The 24,333-nt window shown below is 20.1% G+C and overlaps 3 protein-coding genes across 3 annotated transcripts, besides 1 other annotated feature; all 3 read left to right on the forward strand.

The window, feature by feature from the left end:
- Nucleotides 1–1,627: 1,627 nt before the first annotated feature.
- On the forward strand, nt 1,628–2,833 carry CyRPA (cysteine-rich protective antigen, putative; the record flags this gene model as incomplete). The annotated part of the gene is made up of 2 exons (XM_028677444.1): nt 1,628–2,226; nt 2,380–2,833. The coding sequence occupies 2 exons, from the start codon at nt 1,628–1,630 to the stop codon at nt 2,831–2,833; spliced, it is 1,053 nt and encodes a 350-aa protein (XP_028531025.1).
- A 6,976-nt stretch (nt 2,834–9,809) lies between these two features.
- Nucleotides 9,810–10,434: a repeat region.
- A 2,292-nt stretch (nt 10,435–12,726) lies between these two features.
- On the forward strand, nt 12,727–13,527 carry PRELSG_0016700 (fam-h protein; the record flags this gene model as incomplete). The annotated part of the gene is made up of 2 exons (XM_028678555.1): nt 12,727–12,930; nt 13,054–13,527. The coding sequence occupies 2 exons, from the start codon at nt 12,727–12,729 to the stop codon at nt 13,525–13,527; spliced, it is 678 nt and encodes a 225-aa protein (XP_028531026.1).
- Nucleotides 13,528–19,300: 5,773 nt separating this feature from the next.
- Nucleotides 19,301–24,060, forward strand: PRELSG_0016800 (surface-associated interspersed protein (SURFIN); the record flags this gene model as incomplete). The annotated part of the gene is made up of 2 exons (XM_028679666.1): nt 19,301–21,073; nt 21,157–24,060. The coding sequence occupies 2 exons, from the start codon at nt 19,301–19,303 to the stop codon at nt 24,058–24,060; spliced, it is 4,677 nt and encodes a 1,558-aa protein (XP_028531027.1).
- Between the last annotated feature and the right edge of the window lie 273 nt (nt 24,061–24,333).

Consider the following 24,333-nt stretch of genomic DNA (forward strand, 5'->3'; position numbering starts at 1 on the left):
TTAACATATTAATAATTTTTTTATATATCTAATATTTTTTTATTAAAACTTAAATACTATAAAAAAAGAAAAAGTTAAATTACATGAATTTATGATATGTAAAATATATACTTTATCTAAAAATTTCATTATAAGATTATATAAGGCATAAATGAAAAATATTTGGATTATTTATAACACAAATATAAAAAATTTAGTTTTATAAGATAAAAAAATATTTACAAAAACTTTAGACTATTACAATAAATATGTTTAAATTTTTAATGAAGTTTGAAGTTCTACTATTTCTTTTATAATATATAAATATTAGAAAAAAGAAGAGAAAATAAATAATGCGAAAAAAAAAAAAATTTAGTTCTATAATTTGTCCATATATACTATTATTTAAGATACAATATCACATTTTTTTTTATATACAATTTTTTGCATTATTTTATTTTTAATTTGTTAATGAACTTTCTTCTATTTAAAATTATTTGCAATTAGTTTCTTCTCTTTACTGAAAAATGATTAGTATTTAAATAAATTTAATGTTTAAAGTATTAACTTTTTTTCAAGTAGATACTAAATAATAAACCATAATACATAAAAAAAAATTTTAAAAGAGAATTTTAAATGCTTAAGTATTAAATATAAAAATAAATTACGATTACAAAATAATTTTCAACGAACTTTTATTTGGAATCAAGTTCTTAATAAAGATTTAGATAAAAAAATACTTTTATATTTAAAAAAGAATTTATAAAAAAAATTCTTATTAAAAAATTGTTTGGAATATAAATTTTTATATAAAGAAGTTTTCCATAATTTCATACAGACAATTTTCTAAATAAAAAAGTATAAATGCAAAGTTTTCTCTAAAAAGAGGCTTGTTTAATACATTTTTGATGGAAAACCTTTTTAAAAAAATTATGGTGACAACTTTTAATTTTTCATATAATCTTATATATCTTATCAAAAATGTTCATTGTTTAATTATATTAGTGGAAAAATAGAGTTTAATATATAATTAAAAAAAAAATCATTTGTTTTTATACACATTTTTTTTTGAAAAAAAAAGGTATGAAAAAATTTTTAATAAAATAGAATAAACGAAATAAAATATTTATATAGTTTTTTACATTTTAATGAATAAAATAGTTAGATCAAAAAAAAAAAAAAAAAATTTAAATATAAAAAAAATTTTTTTTGAGAAGATTTCACATTAAAATTTTATATTTATAATAATTTTTTTTTGTTTTTAATGAATTTAATATTGACAAAAAATATGTAATTTTCTTAACAGTTTTTTTTTAAATGTACCTTCTAATAAATTTCATTGTTGTTACAAAAATAAATGATATGTTCTATTAACATAAAAAGTTTACACCGATTTACAACTGGGATTCTTAAAAAATTCTTTATATTTTTTTGTTTTATTAATACTAAGAGAACTGCTATTTTTCATAATTTTTTTTTCTTAATTATATTTACTCTTAATTATTATTTAATTTTTTCGAATTGTTAAATATTTTAGTGTAAATAAAAAAAATTATATAATGTGATAATTAATTCTAATATATTTTAGAAAATTAGTTTTGTTACTCAAATAAAAATATACATGTTTATATATTTCCCTCCTATTATAATGTTTCTTTTAAAGAAATTTTCTTTTTTTTACTTCATATTTTTATTATATAAGTTTATAAAAGGACATCATATTAGTCTTGTAAATGACGAATATTATGTCGTAAATAGTCCAATTTTTTGTATTAGAGAGAGTTTTATGTACTTCCGTAATGAAGTATATAGAGTTTGCGTTAATAGTAACGAAGATGAAGATTTTAATATACATATATATGTACAAAAAAGAAAGGGGAACTCATGGGAAATTGAAGACGAATTGCTTAAAGGCAAAAAAAAAAAATCCTTTATTAGTTTTTTCAGTTATGTTTATGACGAAGAAATAATAATTATATTATGTGATTTTGAGGGTTATGGAAAAAATAAAAAGATTAATTGCTTTCGCTCGCATAGTAGTACAGGAGTTGATTTTACCACAGAAAATATAAATGTACCACATGACATATTCAATAACAAAGATTTATCATATTATTCGTCGTTTCCTTATGAATTTAACGGGGAAAAATATTTGTTAATTTGTGGTATAATTAATTACATATTTAAATCATATGAAGGTGATTTTATTGGTTGTGCTGCCAGTAGTGACAAAGGTTCAACTTGGAAGTAAAAGCACAAAAATAAAAAAAAATAAAAAAAATGTTTTAAATTATATTTTTAATTTTTTTTTTTTTTTCTAATATCTTTGGATACATATTTTATAACTTAAGTAATTTAAAGATAAATATATATACATTTATATGTTTTTCTTTTTTATAGTACCAAATTTCACTTTCGTTATGATGGCACTAAACATTTTACCTCATATTTTTTATTAAAAGTTAAAATATTTAATAACAAACTGGCATTTTTTTTTCATTATGCTAGTACATCAGAAGAAAGTGGTAAATATATAGAGTGTAGTAATAAAAGCAATAATGATTTTTATTGTGAAGATGTTCATTTTGATAAGGAAAAATCATTACGAAGTGTTATTAAATTAAATGATTATTTCATTACAAGCTTCGTAAATAAAAACGATAGAAAAGCATGTTATTTATATTACACAAATGAAAATTCTTTTTTGATTAAGCCAAAAAATACTGGCGATGAATTAAGTGGGTGCTATCGAGCCTCTTTTATAAAAATACATGACAATAAAATTATGTTTGTGCATCTATCTGGATATGGAGTTTACAATATTTATACATTTAGATACCTTAATTATAAATAATAATTAACTTTTTAGTGCACAAAAGAATAGGTGAACTATTACTTTGTCAATGTACTATACATTTATGCCAATAATATTAATAGCAATGAATTAGTTTTTAATAAAGACTATAGATATTTTTTTTTTTAATAACTTCGAAAAAGTGTGTATTTAAAATAAAGTTTTATTTATTACATTATCTTCCATTCATCTGATACAATAATATAGAATTGTTCTTTAAACCAAGATGTGGAATATAAATATTTTTTGTATAGAAAATATAAAGAAAATACTTTTTTCATATTACACTGTTGAGTTGAGATACAAGATACAAAATTATAAGTATATTTAAATGGTAGTATATGTTTTCATATAAATATTCTGTTGTATTATATTCGAACAGCATTATATTTATATGGAGATATTAAGAAGACATTTTATAATTTATACGAGTTAATAAAGTTTTTACATTACAAAAAAAATTGGAAGAAGCAAGTCATATAGTATTGCATAAATATTTATTTAACTTATGTCAACAAAAAAAATATGTTTAAAATATTAGATCATATATTTTTCAAAATATAATAATTATTACAAGGTTCTCATTGTAATATATGTAAATAATATAAAAATTTATATTAGGATATATAAAATTATGATAAATATAATCACAGTATTATTCCCTTGCAGCACGTAATAGTATAACTCTTTTTAATGATTTTTATGATAACAAGGAGCATACTGGTATTAGAAATTAAGATAAAAGAACAAATATAGTATTATATGTCCAAACTATTTTGTTGATAGAAAAAAGAAATAATTCCTATTCTGAATAATGCGTTTTTATATATAAAAATTAAGGGAAGTACTTCCAAAATAAAAGTAAAAATACAAAAAAAATTATGTATAATTCACATATTGATAAAAAATATTATGAAGTTATTGTAACTTTTTAATAAGTATTACGAATTTTTTTTTATTTTTTTAGTATTATCTTTGCCATAGGTATGTTAACTTATTAAAATGCTTCCATATGCTTAAAACTATAAAAAATTATATACATAATTTTTTTATACAATTCTATAAAAAAAGAGAAAATGTGTAAATGAAGCAATATATATGTACATATATATTATTTATAATGCATAATAAAAAAATTAAAAAAAAGGAAAATATAATAAATAAATAAATATATATATATATAATTTGTAGCTACTAGAATACAAATATTATCTAAATATATATTTTTTTTTAAAAAATAGAAATACTATTATTACTTTTGTTAAATATAGAGATTTAAAAGAATGAACAAAAAAAGTGTAATATGAAAAAATTTAAGTACTTTTTTCTAATCAAATTTTCATAGGATAAAATAAATATAATTAATAAAAAAAATATATAAATATTTGAAAAATTCTTTTTTTTTTACCTTTAAAAAAGGTAGGAATAATTTCCTTTTAAGATATTTTTTATGATTTATCTTATTATTTCTTTCATCTTTAAATTATGCGTAAATTTTTATCTATTTAAAATGAAAAAAACTATAGATGTTCAAAGTTGTAATTTAGATTAACCTTAATGCTCAAATGGAAATGTGTTAACATATTTTATTATTAAACATTTATAATGTAATAACAAATGTGCCAACAATTTAATTTTATAAAGATTATTAAAAAATTTGTTAATATTATTTGTGTACTATAAAATATAAATATACAATTTATTAATCTCCCACTCAAATACTTTTGTAGTAATTTAAACAATCAAGTTAATAGAGAGAATATAGAAAAATCTTTGCATATTTTAGCTTCTTGATTTATTAATTGTCTGCTCAACTACTTGAAGTATTAAACAAACAAATTAATAAAGTGCATGTATGAATAAATATACGTTTTTAAATATATATATATATATTTTATTATATATATAATGGTTTCTTATGATAAATAATATTTAATTTGAATTAAATTATACTACATCTTTTAATAGACATGGTAAATTGTTATAAATGAGTTTTTATTTGCAAAGAATCAGTATATTATTTTAACTAAAAACACACTCACAATTTATAACAATTAACAAAAGCCAAAACTCTAATTTATTCAATGCTATTTTTTTTTTTTTAAAATAAATACGTTGAATATAGCATAAACATCATACTTATTCATTAAGTTTTTCATGTAACTAAAAATTAATTCCCTTTTTAATTTAAAAAAAAAAGTCAACCGATAAAAAAAAAATAATTTTATTTTATTTTATCTTTTTTTTTAATTACAAAGATGTATATACGATAAAATAAACAAAACAAAAAAAAAAATAACTTTATATTTTATTTTTTTTTTGACTAGCGTCAGTACATGGTTGACTTCTATTTTCCTGACTGGTAACTCGTTGTATTTTTACAAAAGGTTAACAACAATCTTTTATTAATCATTGCTATAAGGTCATTATAGATAATTATATATCTTTATATAATTATTTAAGTAATTAATTTATTTTACATCTAAAATTTTAAATTAATTCTATGTTAAATAAATATTCAGCACTTCTCAGTACATTGTCAATAGACAGTATTATCTATCTTTCTAAATTTTTAGTAAGATGAAATAGAATATAAATGAAAGTTTAGTTGTATATATAAGATATTTAAGAAAATGTGTACATTAAAGAACATTAAATTGCGTACATTTGAGCATATAAATAAAAAAAAAAAATACGCAAAATTGTTTTTTTTTTTAATTTTTTTTTTTTTTTTGGGAGTGGAGTGACACTTATGAAAAGTAATATTAAAACTTTGATTAAACAAGGAATTAATAAAAAACTATATGGGCATTAATATATTCTTAATGTATTAAGAAATGTTAAATACTCATTTAACATAGAATTAATCTAAAAATTTTTAGACATAAATAAATTAATTATTTATTTTATATTTAACATAATTATATAAAAGGTATATAAGATCTATATTAAGCATCAATAAAATAAATATAGATTTCTCTGCGTCCTATTTATTAATTTGAACTTTTAAAATATTATAAGGGTATTTAATTGGACAATTAATAAATCATTAATAGATAGTAACTTTGAATAAATGATGAATTGATGAAAAACTATCCAGGCACAATAGTAAAATTTTAATGTATTGAGAAATATTAAGTATTTCATTAACCCATAATTGATTAAAGGATTTTAAATATAAATAAATTATTTGTATTATGCTATTTAGTTGGTTTATTAATTGCCTGCTAAATGACTTTTCTAGAGTACTGAACAAACAAATTAATAAAGAGAATGTATAACTAAATATACGGACTTTTAGTTTATATACTTATTTTTATTATATATATATGGTTAATAAAAAAAAGATTATTAACCTTTTGTAATATTAAATTAGCTTACTGGTTAGGAAATTAGAAGTTAACTACTCATTGACGCTAGTTATAAAAAAAAAAAATATATATGCATATATATATATATAGTTATATTTTTTTTATTTATTTTATTTTAATAAATCTTTGTAATTTTAAAGGAAAAAAAAAATAAATTTTTTTTTTTTTGAGAAGTTATTGATATTTTTTTTGAGTTGAAAGACTACTAATTTTTAATTGAAGGATAAAAAATGAATGTATAGCAATATAAAGTTTATGTTGCATTCTGTTTGTATATTTTGAAATAACACTGAATAACTTAGAGTTTAATTTTTGTTATCGGTTATAAATCTTGTGAATGTTTCTAATTGAAAAAATATACTTATTCTTTGTAAATAAAAATATATATATAAAAGAACATATGACTGTTAAGCAATACATAATTGTTTAATTCAAATTAAATATTATATTCTATTCTATAAAATACTATTATATATATAATATAATAAGTATGTATATATATAAAAATTCGTATATTTAGTTATATTCATGTTCTTTATTAATTTCTTTGTTTAATACTCTAGAAAAGACATTGAGAAGGCAATAAATCAATGTAGTAATTTTTATATATATATAACATTTAATTTGAATTAAGCAATTCTGCATTTGCTTAGCAGACTTATATTTCTTATAAATATATTTCTATTTACAAAGAATAAATATATTCTTTTAATTAGAAATGAACACACAAATAATTAAGTTATAACAAATAGCAAAAATTAAACTCTAATTATTCAATGTTATTTCAAATTATTTAGATAGAACACAACAAAAACATTATAATTTTTTTATACATTAATTTTTAAATTTTTTTAATTAAAAATTAATTTTCTTTTCAAATCTCAAAAAAAAAAAAAGAAAATGAAAATCTTTTTTTTTTATATATTGTTTATAAAAATATAAAAAAAAATAATATATATATATATATATATATATATATTTTTAAATAGAGCCAATGTATGGTTATCTTATTTTTTAACTAGTACATTGATTTTATTTTTATAAAAGATTAATAAAATATTTTAATAACAAACTATATATGCTTATTTACAAAGAATAAGTACATTCTTTTAATTTAGGAATGCATACAAATAATTATGTTACAACAAATAACAAAAATTAAATTCTAAGTCATTCATTATTATTTCAAAATATGCAAATCTAATATAACACACGTTATGCTTTTTATTTGTTAAAGAAAATAAAGTTTTCTTATATTCATTTTTTTATATTTAATGAAAAAATAAATTTTCTTTTTTTCATTCTTCAAATTTTTCCATGTGATAAAAAAGAAATGTTTTTTTTTTTGAGTTGTTAACGTTTCTGAGTTCAGAGATTATTAATTTTTTATTAAAATATAAAAATTAATGTATGAAAATATAAATTTTGTTTTGTATTCGATTTGTATATTTCGAAATAACATTGAATAACTTAGAGTTTAATTTTTGTTATTTATTAGAATTTAATTTTGTGTGTGTATTTAATTAAAAGAATATCCTTATTCTTTGAAGATAAAAATACATTTGTGAAGAATAAAAATATATATGTTAAACAGTTGATTTATTAATTGCCTGCTCAAAAACTTTGCTAAAGTATTAGTTAATAAAAGATACTATTAACCTTTTACAGTATATTAAGTTAGTTTACTAGTCGTGCATATACAAGTTAGCCATGCACTGACACTAGTTAAAAAAAAAAAAATTATAAGGTTATTTTTTTTTTTGTTTATTTTTATTGTATGCACATATTTTTTGTCGGTTGACATTTGTTCTAATTAAAAAGAGAGTTAATTTTTACTTACATAAAAACTTAATGAATGAAAAGTATAATGCTTATGTTATATTCAATGTGTATATTTCGAAATAGCATTGAATGGACTAGTGGTTAATTTTTGTTATTTGTTATAAATTTAGTGTGTATATTTTTAATTAAAAGAATATGCTTATTCTTTGTAAATAAAAACTCCTTTATAACAGTTTAACATATCTATTAAAAGATGAAGTAAAATTTAAATCAAATTAAATATTATGCATCATAAGAAACTATTATATATATAATAAATATATATATATATATATTTTAAAACATATATTTATTTATGCATGCTCTTTATTAATTTGTTTGTTTAACACTCTAACAAAGTCATTAAACAGGCAATTAATAAATTAGTTATATACTTATGTTCTCCTTGCTCTAGATTCATTTCTTTTTATTAATTTTATTTCCCTTAGTTAATCCATAACGTCCTTAAAAGTTTCATTACCTACCATATTTATGGGAATTTTGTTTCTTATATCAATTGGAATATGTTCTCTGAATTTTTCTAAAGGTCTGATTCTGTTAAGCCAATATATTCCTCTACAAATAAAAAACTTTTAGTATAAATCGTACAATCATTAATAAAGGTATCTATGGCTTCAATTACAATTGCTTTCCCTTTTTCTTTAATTATCCTTGCTAATATTTTATCTTTTAGCTTTATTTATAAATGTGGATCTTTCCAGAACAATTTGTAATTGTAATATATTAGTTATTTCTTCGTTAATTGAAAAATTACCTAAATCCTTTTTTCAGATAGAAGAAATCATGGACCCCAATATTTTAGATGTTTCTTTTCTGGATGATTCATGCATTTTTGTTTTGTTTTCAAACACTGTGAGCCGTTAAAAGTAACCTTTTAATGATATATATTATAAATTTTGGTAATCCTTTAGATATTATGACTCTATTAATCTCATTATAGTTCATCTTGAAAATATACAATTATTCAAATAGAACAATATCACCAAATGTTTCAAATTAAAATTCTTTATTTCTTTTTTCATTCTGTTTACTTTCTAATCAAATGGATTATGTTTGTGCTGGTTTCGAGTTTCCTGCTGTTGTCTCCAATTGATTTAATAACTGTCTGTTTAATGACCTTGCTAGGGTATTAAGCAAACAAATTAATAAGGAGAATGTATAAATTAATATATACAGATTTACATATATATATTTAAATATATTCATAGTAATATTTATATGGCTTCAATTTGAATTAAGAAATTGTATATTGCTTAACAGAAATATTTTTGATTTTACAAAAGTATTTTTATTTACGAAGAATAAGTATATTCTTTTAATTAAAAATACACACAAAATGAAGTTATAACAAATACCAAACTCTAAATTATTCAATGTAACTTCAAAATATGCAAATTGAATATAACATAGAATTACCTTTTATACATTAATTTTTATATTTTAATTAAAAATTAATGATCTCCCAATTCAAATACTTCATACATTAAAAAAAAAAAATATATATATATATATATATATATTTTTTAACTAGCATTGGTGCATGGCTGACTTATATCTTTCTGAATAGTGAGATATCTTTATATATTATAAAAGGTTAATAACATCTTTTATTAACCAATATGATAAACATTTCTATGTATAATATAAGAGTAAGTATATGCACTAAAAATCATCATATTTAATTGCACATGATATTTATTAATTTGTTTGTTTAATACTCTAGCAAAGTTATTGAATAGCCAATTAATAAACCACATATACAAAATAAATTGTATATATCCAGGTTATTCAAAAATAACCCCAGAAATAGCTGAAGAAATGAGAATCATTTATCTAAACGATTGATGAAGAAACATAAATAAGTATTTATTTAAAATAAAGGAAAAAATTTTAATTAAGAATAAATATATTAAGGTTGGAGATATTATATCTTGTGAATTGTCTGAATATGAGAGAAATAAAATGAAACATCATAGTATAAATGTTCCATATAAGCCATATTGGTAATTCCCTCATAGAGTGACTGATAAAAAAAATGGTAATTTAAAAATCATACCTATTTATTATAGAAGCAAGGAATTACAAATTACTTTAACAAAGATTAAATTGTTCAATAATAAAACAAATGAAATATGTGAAAGACAAATGAGAAACTAAATGGATGTGATCTATAGGAATAATAGGAAATTCTAATAGCAAAAATATTAAAACCTAAAGGTTATTTCAATATTTTTGATCGAGGTAAACTTTCGCAATTTGAGAATTTGAGTAAAAAAAATAGAAAAATTAATAAAGAAATGCAGAAGAAATAGGAAGTTACAAAACAACTCAAAGAAAGCAAATTATAAATAATATCATTACCTACCTTAAGCGATAGAATGTGGTTAATAAAAGATACTATTAACCTTTTATTATATACAAAGTTATCTTATTAGTCAGGAAAACACTAGTGAGCCATGCATTGACTCTAGTTAAAAAAAAAAATATATATATATATATATATATATTTTTTTGGATAGAATTTCTAAATTGAAGAAGGAATTCATTTTTACTTATATAAAAATTAATGCATGAAAAATGTTTATAAGAAAACTTTTTATTTCTCTTTATAAAAAGTATAATGCTTGTATTATATTCAATTTGTATATTTTGAAATAACAGTGAATAACTTAGGGTTTAATTTTGTTATTTGTTATAAATTAATTATTTGTGTGTATTTCTAAGTTAAAAGAATATACTCATTATTTGTAAATAAGTACACATATGTCAAAGTAAATATACCTTTGTTAGGAGATATAAAATTGCTTCGTACAAATTAAATATTATAAATGATAAATATTTCTATGTATAATATAAGAATAAGTATATACACTAAAAATCAACATGTTTAATTATACATACTCTTTATTAATTTGCGTTTTTGATACTTCATCAAACTCATTAAACAGGAAATTAATAAATCAAATGTATATTTTTTTTTTTAAGATATATATAGTTAACATATCTTTGGTATTAAAACATTCATCCACATAGAAGTAGTACCTGGGATATGCAATAATATTCGAGATATCATTATTTTTCTTGTTAATTTTTTTTTTATATATTTATAAATTTATTTATTTTTAGGTATAACTAATATTAATAATTTAAAAAAAAAAATGAATTAAATAATTAAAATTTTAAAATTCAACATAAAAATGACAAATCCTAAAATATTTATGAAGAAAAAATACTTTAAATATTTTTTTAATTTTTCATTTAAAATACTTGTAAGAATGTTGTGTATTAAAATTGTCAAAATAGCATTAAATATTAAATTTTGGGCATATATATATTAAATATTTATCATTAGCAATTAAATATATTTTTTAATAATTTCTTTAAAAGAAAAATTTCAAGTAATAATTTTTCCTTTTCTTTAAAATAAAAAATAAATGAAAAATAATAAAATTATAAATAAAGAATAAATTAAGAATAATATTCATGTATCAGACAATGCTAATTATTTTAAACTGTATTTTTGTGCTTAAGGTAATATATGCACATATTATTAATTCCGATAAAAGAAAAGAAAAATAGAAAATATAAAAATAATTACTTTATAATATAAATTATAAACATGGTTATAATAATCTTATAGATATTAAGGTGTATTATATCATATAAATTCTAAACACAATTTATGGTGTTTTTTTTTAGTTAAATTTATTGGATAATAATTTTACTTCTTATTATAAATTAGTACTAGGATGATGTACAGTAAATTATTAATCAATTATAGGAAGAAATAAAATGAATTAAAAATTTGTGCATGAAGAAATTCTTTTATGTAAAAATTATTATATAACACTAAAAATATCTAAAGAAAAAAAAAAAAAGAAAAAAAAAGAAAAAAATAAATAAAAAAATAATAATATTGCACAAATTTATAAAAACTTTAAAAATAGCAATAATTATAATTTAATAATAAAAAATATAAAGAGGATATATCCTATAAAATATACATTAAGAATGCAATCAATAATTATTTTAATTTTCTTTTAATGGTAACATAATGATTTTACTATGTATTATTATTTAAAATGTGATGAAAAATTATAATTAAATATGAAATTGGGCACATGCATATATATATTTTTTGAAAAGAAAATAATAATATTTCTATAAAAATAAAGGAAGGATTAATAATAGTTACTAGTATGCATTTATGCATATTACTACAATAAAAAAAAAAATCATTTATAACTAAAAATATAAAATATATTCATTTAAAATAAAATTTAATATCAATAAAAACATAAGCTTTTTTTTTAAGAATTTGGAAGTTTATTAAGTTTAAAATTAACGCAATTATACATTCTTTACTACGTAGTTATAATAAAGTAACATAAAATTATCAGTTTAAGCAATACTATATAGTAATATAATTAACTACTTTGCTCTAATATTTTTATGCTCCTTGGTATATTAAAATAGTTCATAAATATGTATATATATACATAAATTTATTTTTAATTTTTTCTTTTCTTTATAAAAAAAAGAAAAATCTTATTTCTTTTCAAATTTAAAGATTTATTTTTTAAATTAAATTGTTTTATTTGATCTTCTTACTAAGCATAAAAAAAATTGTAAATAATAAATTATTATTTTCTTTAAGAGATAATTTTAATTAAAAAAAATATGAACAAGAAAAATAATATTATCTTTATATCGAATTATAGGATGCATCCCAGATATTATTCTCACGTAACTAAGGGCTTTACTACTACAGATATGTCAACATTAGAAATATATATTAAAAAAGAGAAAACAAATATATTATATTTTCTTATAAAGTTTTTTATATTTACCATTTCAATTTGGATATTACAATGTTCTAATACTGTAGGATAATAATAATATCTAAAAATATTTATTTTTTTTTTTTTCCAGTTTCTTTAAATCAAAATGATATTAATAAAAAATAATCCCTCTTTTTATATATCGAATGTTTTCTTGTTATTTTAGTTGGATTCTTATAGATCTTGGAATTACAAAAATGACTTAAAAAACATACTAGATTTAGGACCTAAAAGATCATTAGCAGAAAGCAATGATACAATAGAACAAACAAAAAGTAAGTTAAGATTATGGGAGCAGCAAGATATGATGGAAGCATATTTAGAATCAAAGAATGAACAAAATGAGATAAAGCAAAATATGGATGTAGAACAAGGAAATGAAATGGTCACAAAAGAGAGAAATAATGAAGTAAAATGTAATAAGAAAATTTTAAGCAAATGCAAAAGTAATCTAAAACTGATTTTCTCATCCTTTGCATTTTTCTCATCCCTTTTTATTTTTATATTATTTATTGTAAATTATTTCACTTTTATAACCTTCCCAAGATATATTTTTTTATTACTTCCTTTATCCCTTGTAATAAATTCAATCATTTTAACACATGAGAGAGTCGAAATAAAATATAAGAATAAATTTTAAATAATCATTTTAATTAAAACTATACTTATTTTTTCATTACATTTTGCTAACTATTATTTCATAAAAAACTAATCATATCTTTAACCATTGTCAGCGAAATTTTTCTTTTGCCCTAATTTATTATTTTAGAAAATAACTTTCTTCTATATTTGGCTAATAAAATATATTATTAACCTTTTGAGAAACAATATTTATTTATACTAAAATATAGAGTTAGCTATATATATTCTCTGCTTAATAAAAAGAAAAAAGATATTATGTTTTTTTGTTTTTATAATTTTTTTTTTGTATTTGGATGGAAATGATATATATTATTTCTTATTATTTTTGTTGATAAATTATAGAATTATTTTTTAGATGTGTTGATTTATTAATTGTCTGTTTTAATACTTTCAAAATATTTAAACAGTTGGTTAATAAAAGATATTATTAACCTTTCATGATATGTAAACTCAGCTTATGAGTCAAAACAAAGAATATACCAACTAATCACTGACGCTAATAATAAAAAAATATATGGCTGTATATATTTTTTTTTATTATATTTACATATATTATTTTAATTATCATTAAAAAAAAAATTTTTTTTTAATAAATAAAAAGTATGATATGTGCTATATTTGATTTGTCTATTTTATTTTTATATATCCTAGTAATTAAAAAAAAAAGACATTTTAATTTTTTTTTTAAGGTTGTTGATATTTTTGAATTGAGATATTATTAATTTTTTATTAAAATATAAAAATTAATGTATGAAAAGTGTAACTTTTATGTAGTATTCGATTTATATATTTTGAAATAACATTGAATAACTTAGAGTTTTTATTATTTGTTATAAATTTAGTGTGCTTTTTTTTAATGTAAATGTTATATATTATAAATATTTTCTATATATAGTAAAAATAAGTATATATATTAGAATCAGTATATCTAGTTATATATCTTCTTTATTAATTTGTTTGTTTAATACTTTAGCAAATTCATTGAACAGGTAACCAATAAATCAGTTATACATTCTCTTTATTAATTTATTTGCTTAATATTCTAGCAAAGTCATTGAACATCCAATTAATAAATCAGAGATCAAATTAGTAGAGAGCATGTATAAGAATCTTTACTAATTTTATTTATAATGAAATTACATAATGAATATAAATATATTTTTTTTTATATAATCAATTATATAAATAAAATTAATAATTTTTATTTTACGTATATTTTATTATATTCAAGATTCAAACTATTGATTATAATAATAGTTAATAAAAGTATGCATATTAACTTTTTGTATATAATAACTAGCTAAAATAACAATGAAGAGATTTAGCTTAGCACACAATGTTATCAACTCCAATCATGAGTTTTTAAATAAATTAAAAAAAAAAAAAATTCTTTAAATTAATTTTTTTAACATTTGGGTTTTCATAAAGAAAGATATTATTTTTAATTTTTTGGGGGGGAATTCATTTTTTTTCCAAAAAAAAATGAAGTTTTAAGAATATATAAACTTAAGTAAAAGACATTATCTTTAATCAAAGATATTACGTATTTATGTTTATATAAGATATTTATTACATGTTAAGTATATGTTATCATCTTTATGCAACTTCACTAAAAAGTAAAAGCGTAAACAAATAAAAAGATTAAACACATTGCAAAAATGCTCTTTATTACATTGCTCATTAAATACCTTAGCAAAGTCATTAAATGGGCAATTAATAAATCAAATAAATCATCCTTATTCATTTAAAAATTTTAATAATTAAACTTATTAATAATTTTTTATCCCCAATAATAATTTACTTTAAAAATTTTTAGGAATCAACAAAAGTAAAAAAAAATAAAAAAAAGTAATTCATGAATAATTTTTTTTAACTTTTAATTATTATTTCTTTTAATTTATGTTTTTTTTTTTTAAATAATTAACTATAAATAAAATATTATATAAACTGCTGATCAATAAAAGATATTATTAAACTTTTGTAATATAATAATTAACTGTTCATGTAGAAAAAAGAGAGCTAGACATGTGAACAAGTTAGTCAAAAAAAAAAAAAAAATTTATAATTATTTTTTATTATTATTTTTTTCTTAAGCATGACAATAAATTGTTTTACTAAACTATATAATTTATGAGAAATAATAAAAAAAACTTAAAGACTTATTTTTATTTTTGAATCACTGAAATTTATAGATAAATGAAATATAATAAAATCTATAATAATTATTAATGAAAAAAAGTGTTTTTCCAGTCTAATTAATTAGAAAAAAAAAATTTTCTTTTTATTAGAACTTTATTTTAGTTAAATCAAAAGTATATTTAATAAAGCAAATATATAACTCAAAAATATTATTTGCTAAATTATTGGTTAATGAAAGACGTTATTGACTTTTTATAATATATAAAGTTGGCATACTACCTAGTAAAATACAAGTCGACCATGCCATAATTCTAGTTAAAAAAAAAAAATTTATATATATCTATATTTTTTTTTTGTTAATTTTATTCTTTATATATTTGTTGTTTTAAAAAAAAAAAAAAAGAGATTCTAATTTTTTTTTTGTTGCTTGTTGAATGATAAATGAAGAATTAATTTTTGCTTATGTAAAAATTAAAGTATAAAAAGTTGTAATGAAAAAACTTTTTATTTTATTTTAGTAAATAAAAAGTATAATGTTTATATTGTGTTCGATTTATACATTTTGAAATAACAGTGAATAATTTAAAATCTAATTTTGTTATTAGTTATAACTTAATTATTTGTGTTCTTTTTTAAATTAAAAGAATATATTTATTCTTTGTAAATAAGTATTCATTGGTCAAGGTAAATATATGTTTGTCAATGATTTATTAATTGCCCTTCTAATGACTTTGTTAGGGTATTAAACAAGCAAATTAATAAAGAGCATGTATAAATAAATACACGTTTTTAAATATATATATACTTGTTTTTATTATATATATAATGGTTTCTTATGATGCATAGTATTTAATTTAATTTAAATTTCGTTACATCTTTTAATAAACATGTTAAACTGTTATAAAGGAGTTTTTATTTACAAATCATAAGTATACTCTTTTAACTAAAAACCCACATACAAGTAATTATTTAATAATTTATAAGTATTCAATAGTCAACATATATTTACGTTTAGTAAATATCTTATATAAACATACATAAAAAATATTTTTGATTAAAGATGTCTTTCACTTAAGTTTGTACATCTGGTTAATAAAAGCTATTATTAATCTTTTTCAGTACAATATGCTAGGTTACTGTACGTGTATATACAAGTACCCATGCACTGACTGATTAACAAAGGATATTATAATTTTTGTAGTACACTAAGCTAGTTTAGTGTATGTATATGTACAAACTAATATGTACTGACACTAATAAAAAAAAGAAAAAATATATATATATATTTTTTTTTTGTGTTTTTTTATTTTGCTTTTGAAATATTTTAAAAAAAAAAAAAATAATTTTTTTTTTTTTGGTGAGAAATTTTTAGTAAATAAAAATTTAATTATCTTTTATAAAATTAAAAGATAAAATTAATAAAGTTTTGTTATAATCAATGTTATATTTTGAAATAACATTGAATAATATAAAGTTTTGACTTTATTAATTGTTATAGTTTGTATGTATGTTTTTAATTAAAAGAATAAGTAATTCTTTGTAAATAAAAACTCATTTATAACAATTAATAAGTCTATTAAAAGAGTAATAAAATTTTAACTCAGTCATAAATGCTCTTTATTAATTTGCTTGTTTAATACTCTAGCAAAGTCATTAAACGACCAATTAATAAATCAACGTCCTAAAAAATCTCTGATTTTAAAATTTGTTTATTTTTTTTAAAATATTATATATTTTTCTTTCCAAAAAATATATCCAAAAAAAAAAAAAAATTAAAATAATATCTTTATTTACAAAACCAGAATGTTAAAAAAAATTAAAGAATTTTTTTTTTCTATTGATTATTTATCTAAAGATGCATTATTGGCGTTGATAACATTGTGTGCGAAGCTAAATTTTTTTATTGATATTTTAGCTAGTTATTATATGCAAAAAGTTAATATACATACTTTTATTAACCAATACTCTAGCAAAGTTTTTGAGCAGGTAATTAATAAATCAAATACAGAATAATTTAATGTATAGTATAAATATTGTACATTTTAAAATGCCAATATATATATATATACATATAAACGTATATTTAGTTATGTATGCTCTTTACTAATTTGTTTGTTCAATACTCTAGCAAAGTCTTTGAGCAGAAAATTAATAAATCAATAATACAGAATTAATTAAATTACTTTTAAACTAAAACCCACAATAAGTGGTTGATAAAAAAATTAATATTAACCATTTGTAAAATAAAGTGATCTACTAGTCAGAAAAAATATAACTCAGCCACTCACTGACACTAATTTAAAAAAAAGAAAAAAAAATATAAAGTGATATTTTTTTTTTCTTATTTTTTTTTTATACATCTTTGTAATTTTAAAAAAAAAAATTAAAAATAATTTTTTTTTTGGGGTGGGTGCTTTTAGAAAAGAAAAAGTGAATTAATTTTTACATATATAAAAATTAATACATTAAAAGCATAATGCTTATGTTGTATTTAATATGTATATTTTGAAATAACATTGAATAAATTAGAGTTTAATTTTTAATTTTTGGTATAAATTTTGTGAATGTTTTTAATTAAAAGAATATACTTATTTTTTGTAAATAAAAATACATTTATTAAACTAAATATATATCTGTTAAACAATACAGTATAATTTAATTCAAATTAAATATTATGCATTATAAGAAGCCATTATATATATAATAAAATAAGTATATATATAAATAAAAACGTATATTTAGTTATGCATGTTCTTTATTAATTTGTTGGTTTAATACTCTAGCAAAGTCTTTGAGAAGGCAATTAATAAATCAATAATATAAGAAAAATAAATTGAATTTATATTCTAATTATAATCATGTTTTTTAATAATTTTTATTCATGTAATAACTTTATATGTAAAAAGAAATTTTTCTTATTTTTTTCTCTTAAAAAAGAAAAAAACTCAAAAAAGAAATTTTTTTATACATGAATGAATGCGCATATACTTTATTATCACTATTTTATTATGTATATCTTATATATGTATATATATATCTTTATATAGGCACATTTTGAAAATCACGCATGCACTAGAAACTTTTATATATAATCTTTTATATCTTATTAAAATATCAGAAAATTCGATAATATCTTTTATTGAACACTAAAGTTCTTATAACACATTGCATGATGTAGTATGTATACTAAAAAAAAAAAAATGTACTACATATATGCCCATGAATGATTTTTTTTTTAATTTTTTTGTTGTTATTTCTTAAAAAAAAAAAAAAAAATATAATTTACTTCTCTTTTTTAAGAAAAAGAAGAATATAGGGGTGATAAAATTGTGGGCAATAATGATTGTATAATGTATGTATTAAGTAAAAAATTGTAAATATTTATAGTAAATGATAAATTAATAAAGAATTATGTAAATATATCTAAAAAAGCTATTTTAGAATAATATAAATTTTGCGTTGAATTATTTAGTGTAATTTATGAATAGTTAATAAGCATTTGTAAAAATTAATTTTATAGTGAGTAAAGCAAGTGAGGATTTTTCTACATTCTTTTTATTGATTTGATTATTTTATATTTCATGAAATTTATTTAGTAGTCAATCGATATATCAAAAATATAATTAGAAAGAATGCATGAAGAAAGAGAAAGAATAGAAGTAGGAAAAGGAAAAAAAAGATTTGTAAGAAATAGTGATAATAAGGAAAAATGGATGAATGATTTCAACAAAGAAAGAGATAAACTTCTGAAAGAATTAAAAGATAATGACAATAATGAAAATTGCAAAAATTATCTTGAGCTTATTGATTGTCATAGGGAATACCTAATGATTTCAAGTCCTAATAATGTATTTGGAAATAATTCTACGTTTGTTGGGGAAAATATAAGAAAAGAGGCAATAAAAAAATTATCTAATATTACTAATTGTGAGAGGACTTATAATGATAAGGGGGGAACTACTATAATGTTACATTGGGTACAAAAATATGATCAAGAAAAACGTAAAGAAAAAAAAAAATTCAATAGAAATAATGCAGCATGTGAAAGTTTATACTTATGGTTTATTAGCAGGAAAATAGATTTACATAATATTATGAAAGGCATTCCTTTAGATCATACAGATATTTGGGATAAGTTGAAAAATGAAGAGTTGTATAGTGGAGGACAAAGTTCTGCAAACAATAGAATTAAAACTTGTGTTACTTCTTATTTTAATACTACAAAATACAATTATATAGGAAATTGGATGTATACATTTGGTTATGAAAGGGAAATTTATAATATAAAGTTTAAGAGAGGCTTAATTAATGTCACAGAATTTGATGATTGGTTAAGTGAGAAAGAAAAGAATTTTACTAGTTCACAAACATGGAATGTAACCGATATAAAGCCCTTCAATGATCATTGGAAAATTTTGAAAAATGAAACACAAGAATATAGAAATAAAATTGTTGTCAATCTAAATTGTTCACTAATAAATGATTTCAATAAAGCTACAATTACAACCCCAAGTCCTTTATTTACAAGAACAAATACATCTGATATTATGAATATTAGCCCTATATTTATTACAAATAAAACTACTCCACCTATAACATATACACCTAACCCATCATTGTCTCCAACTAATATAACTACTCCACCTGCACCTATTATATCTACAGTTGTTACAAGTAATTCATCTATATCAGGTACTACAAATTCTCCATTCAATTCTCCTGTTTCAATTACTTCCCCAACTTCAACTACTTTTACTTCAACTCCCTCTACTACTTTCACTACTGAATCTAATGGAAGCAATACAATTCCTTTAGGTGTTTCATCTACTTCAGGAAATACGATTATTGTAGATAATTTATCAACAACATCTACCACAGTCATTCCATACAATTCAAAAGGCACAACTATTATAAGTGTTCCATCTTCAAGTAATACGACTGTTACAGGAAATTCAACTATTTCAACTACTCCAAGTACTGTAGAAAATTTATCTAGTTCAATAAATTTACTTTCTTCTTCCATAGTTAAAACTACTACAGATACTTTAACTTCTACAGATTCTCCATCTACCTTAAATAATACACCTACTTCAGCTATATCATTTTCTACGGTTAATTCAAATACACCATCTACTTTATCAGCAGATGCATTGACTATCAATAGTAGTGCATCAACTAATTCCTTTACTGTGCAATCTGGAACTATAAATCAAAATATATATCAATATAATATAAGTGGTATAATGAATACAACTACTTCAATTACATCTATTCCACATGCTCCTACAGTAATACCTTCACGCAATATAGTCCGTGATGAAAATCTAGGAAATATATTAATATTGTTAGGTATTTCATCAGGTACAATAATTTTTGGAATATTTATTTTTCTTCTTCTCTGTAAAGTAAGAAATATTAACATTTAAGATTGTAAATACTTATTTTTAAAAAAAAAATGTATATACTTAACTTTTGTTACATATTACAGTGTACTCCAATTGGTTCCTGGATTGGTAAACGTAAATCAAAGAAAGGGAAAATTAAAAAAAAAAAAAAAAAAGTACAGTCAAAAGACACATCAAATACTTGTATATATACTAAAAGAAAACCAGTAGAAAACATAAAACACTTAGCATCATCTTATGGGATACAACTTCCATCATGTGAAATCACTTTTGAAAATGAAAATGTTGAAGAAAAGGAAAAATGTAAAGAAATAGAATTGGAAGGATTAAGAAATGAATTTGTAATACAAACCAAAGAACAAACAGAAGAAGAAAAAAATAAGGAAGAATCTATAGATGATAAGGAAAAAAAAAAAAAAGATGTGAAAATGAAAAAGTCGAAGTATTGGAATGAAGAAAGGGTAAAGCATGAAGATAGCAATGTAGAAGATAAAGTATCAACAAATAAAAAAATGCATAGAAAGGAGGTATTTATAGAAATATATATGAAAATATTGGATGAATGCCAAAGAGAGGAGTGGGAATTGCATAGAGAAGATTTTTTACGAATTTGTTTGGATGAATGGAAATATGATAATATATTATATGAGGATTTGTTGGAAAACGAAAATACAGTTGAAGCAGAAAAGGAAGAATGCAATAGTATTTCACTAGAGAGAAAAAAATTGTTCTGGAATAAATACATGGAAAGGAACAAAGAAATATTGGAAAAATGGAAAAGGGAGAAATGGTTTGAAAATTTGAAGAAAGAATGGGAAAAAGAACAAGAAAATTATGGAAAAAAAAGAGATATATTAGAATTGATGGAAATGGAAGAAGGAAAAAACACTATGGTAGAGAAGCAAAAAATAATATGGAAACATTGGTTAATAAAGCAAAGAAAATGGTTCATAGAATGTTGTAAAGAGAAGTGGTTTAACGAGTTATTAAATGAATATGAAAAGGAAGAATGGGAATATAAGAAAGAATTACCTAAAGAAAATATTTTAAATGTAAAGGAAATTGATAAAAATATTGAGAAATTAAAGGAAGAAGGAAACTATGAAATAATAAACAACAACAAAAAATTAATGAAAAAATTGTGGATAGAAATACATATGATGATATTAGAAGAATGTAAGAAAGAAGAATGGAAGAGAAACAAAGATGAATTTATTAAAACAAGCATATATGAATTGAAAATAGAGAAACATTTAGATGGCAAAGCAGATGTATTAGAGTATATAAATGAGTTTAGTGGTAATGCTATATCAGAGAAGAAAGAAGATGATATAGAAAGATTGAAAAGAGAAGAATGGTTCACAAAATTAAAGATAATGTGGAAAAATAATGAAGAGAAATATATGAAAGAAATAAATGAAAAAAATTTGATAGAAGAAAATGAAGAAAGAACTAGAAATCCTATGTTAGAGAGGCAAAAAATTATATGGAAAAAACACTGGGAAAATATTCAAAAGAAATGGATAAAAAATGGAAATGAAGAAGAATGTTTTACAATGCTGGATGATGAGTTCGAGAATAAAGAGAAAGAATATAAAAATGAAATGTATAAAATGAGTATAGAAGAGAAGAAGGCTCATGAACAAATAGGAGAAGGGTGTGAAACAGCAGATGATATTCCAGAAGAGAGAAAAAAAGAGATTTTGAGAAAAAGGGAAGAAAAAATGAAGAAATATAAAGTAAGTGAGATAGAAAATATAGACAAAAAGTTCAATTCTATAACCATGAAAAAAAAGTTGAAATGGAAGACTATATTAGAAATACAAATGATGGTATTAGAAGAGTGTAAAAAAGAAGAATGGGAATCAAATAAAGAAGATTTTTTTCGAATTTGCATAGAAGAATGGACAAAAAAAAAGGCATCATGTGAAGATACATTGAACAAAGAAAAAACACCTCATGTAGACGAAGGATTTGGTCAAATTATGTTAGAGAAACAAACGTTACTGTGGAAAGAATGGTTAGAAAGGAATACGAAGATGTTAGAAAAATGGAAAAAGGAAGAATGGTTTAATAAGTTGAAGAAAGAATGGAAAAATTATGAAAAAATCTATTCAGAAAAAATAGAAGAAAAACAGGTAGAAGGATTAGAAGATATAATAGAAAATCCTATGTTAGAGAAACAAAAAATGATATGGAGAGAGTGGTTAAAGCGTCATTTAGGGATTACAGAACAATGGTATAAAGAAAGCTGGTTTATGGAGGTGTTAAACGACTATGAAAAGGAAGATAATAAGGAATTACAAGCAAAAGAAATAAAAAATTCATCGGAAAAAATTGAAAAAGATGAAAGAATAATAGAAGATGTAAAGGAACAATTAGATGAAACAAAGAAGAAAAAGTTGATATGCAGATTATTGATAGAAATACATATGGCGATAATAGAAGAATGTAAGAAAGAAGAATTGGAGTCAATACAAAATGAGTATCTTAAGTTATATATAGAAGAAAAAAAAAAAAAAGAAGAAGTGTATAAAAAAGGAATGGAGAAACAGGAAAGGGTTGATGCAAGTAAAAAAAATAAATGGAATGTTCTGATAGAGATGGAAAAAAAAGAGAAAAGCAAAATGGTTGACATACATAAAAAAACAAAATGGAATATTCTGGTGGAGATGAAAAAAAGACAATGGGATATATGGAAAAAAGAAGATTGGTTTTTAGAGTGGAAAGAGAACTGGAAAAAAGAAGAAATGAAACATATGAAAGAAATTAGAGGATTACAAATAAAGAATAACATGAAAGGAGAAAATAGAATCCCGAAATTAGAACAAAATATTCTATGGAATAGACAATGGCTAGAAAAGCAAAGAAATATTCTAAAAAAAAAGAGCAAACAAAACAGTCCAAAAGGGTCTATACCACAGAGGTACAAGAAGAAAAAAGAGATAGAAGATATTTCAAGCGACCTAGATAATACAATGTTATAAATTTTAATCGCAGTATATCATATATGTGGTTAATAAAAGGTATTATTAACCTTTTGTAGCATGCTAAGCTAGTTGCTAGTTGTATATGTACAAGTTAGCCATGCACTGACGCTAGTCCTATATAAAAAAAAAAAAAATAAAGTTATTTTTTTTTGTTTGTTTATTTATATATATATACTTCTTTGTAATTAAAAAAAAAAAAAAAAAATTAAATATTTTTTTTTTTTGGAAGAGTTTTATAAATGGAATGTTATGTTATGTTATGTTTTAATT

The sequence above is a fragment of the Plasmodium relictum genome (assembly GCF_900005765.1).
Source record: "Plasmodium relictum strain SGS1 genome assembly, contig: PRELSG_00_v1_174, whole genome shotgun sequence".
Taxonomy (NCBI): domain Eukaryota; phylum Apicomplexa; class Aconoidasida; order Haemosporida; family Plasmodiidae; genus Plasmodium; species Plasmodium relictum.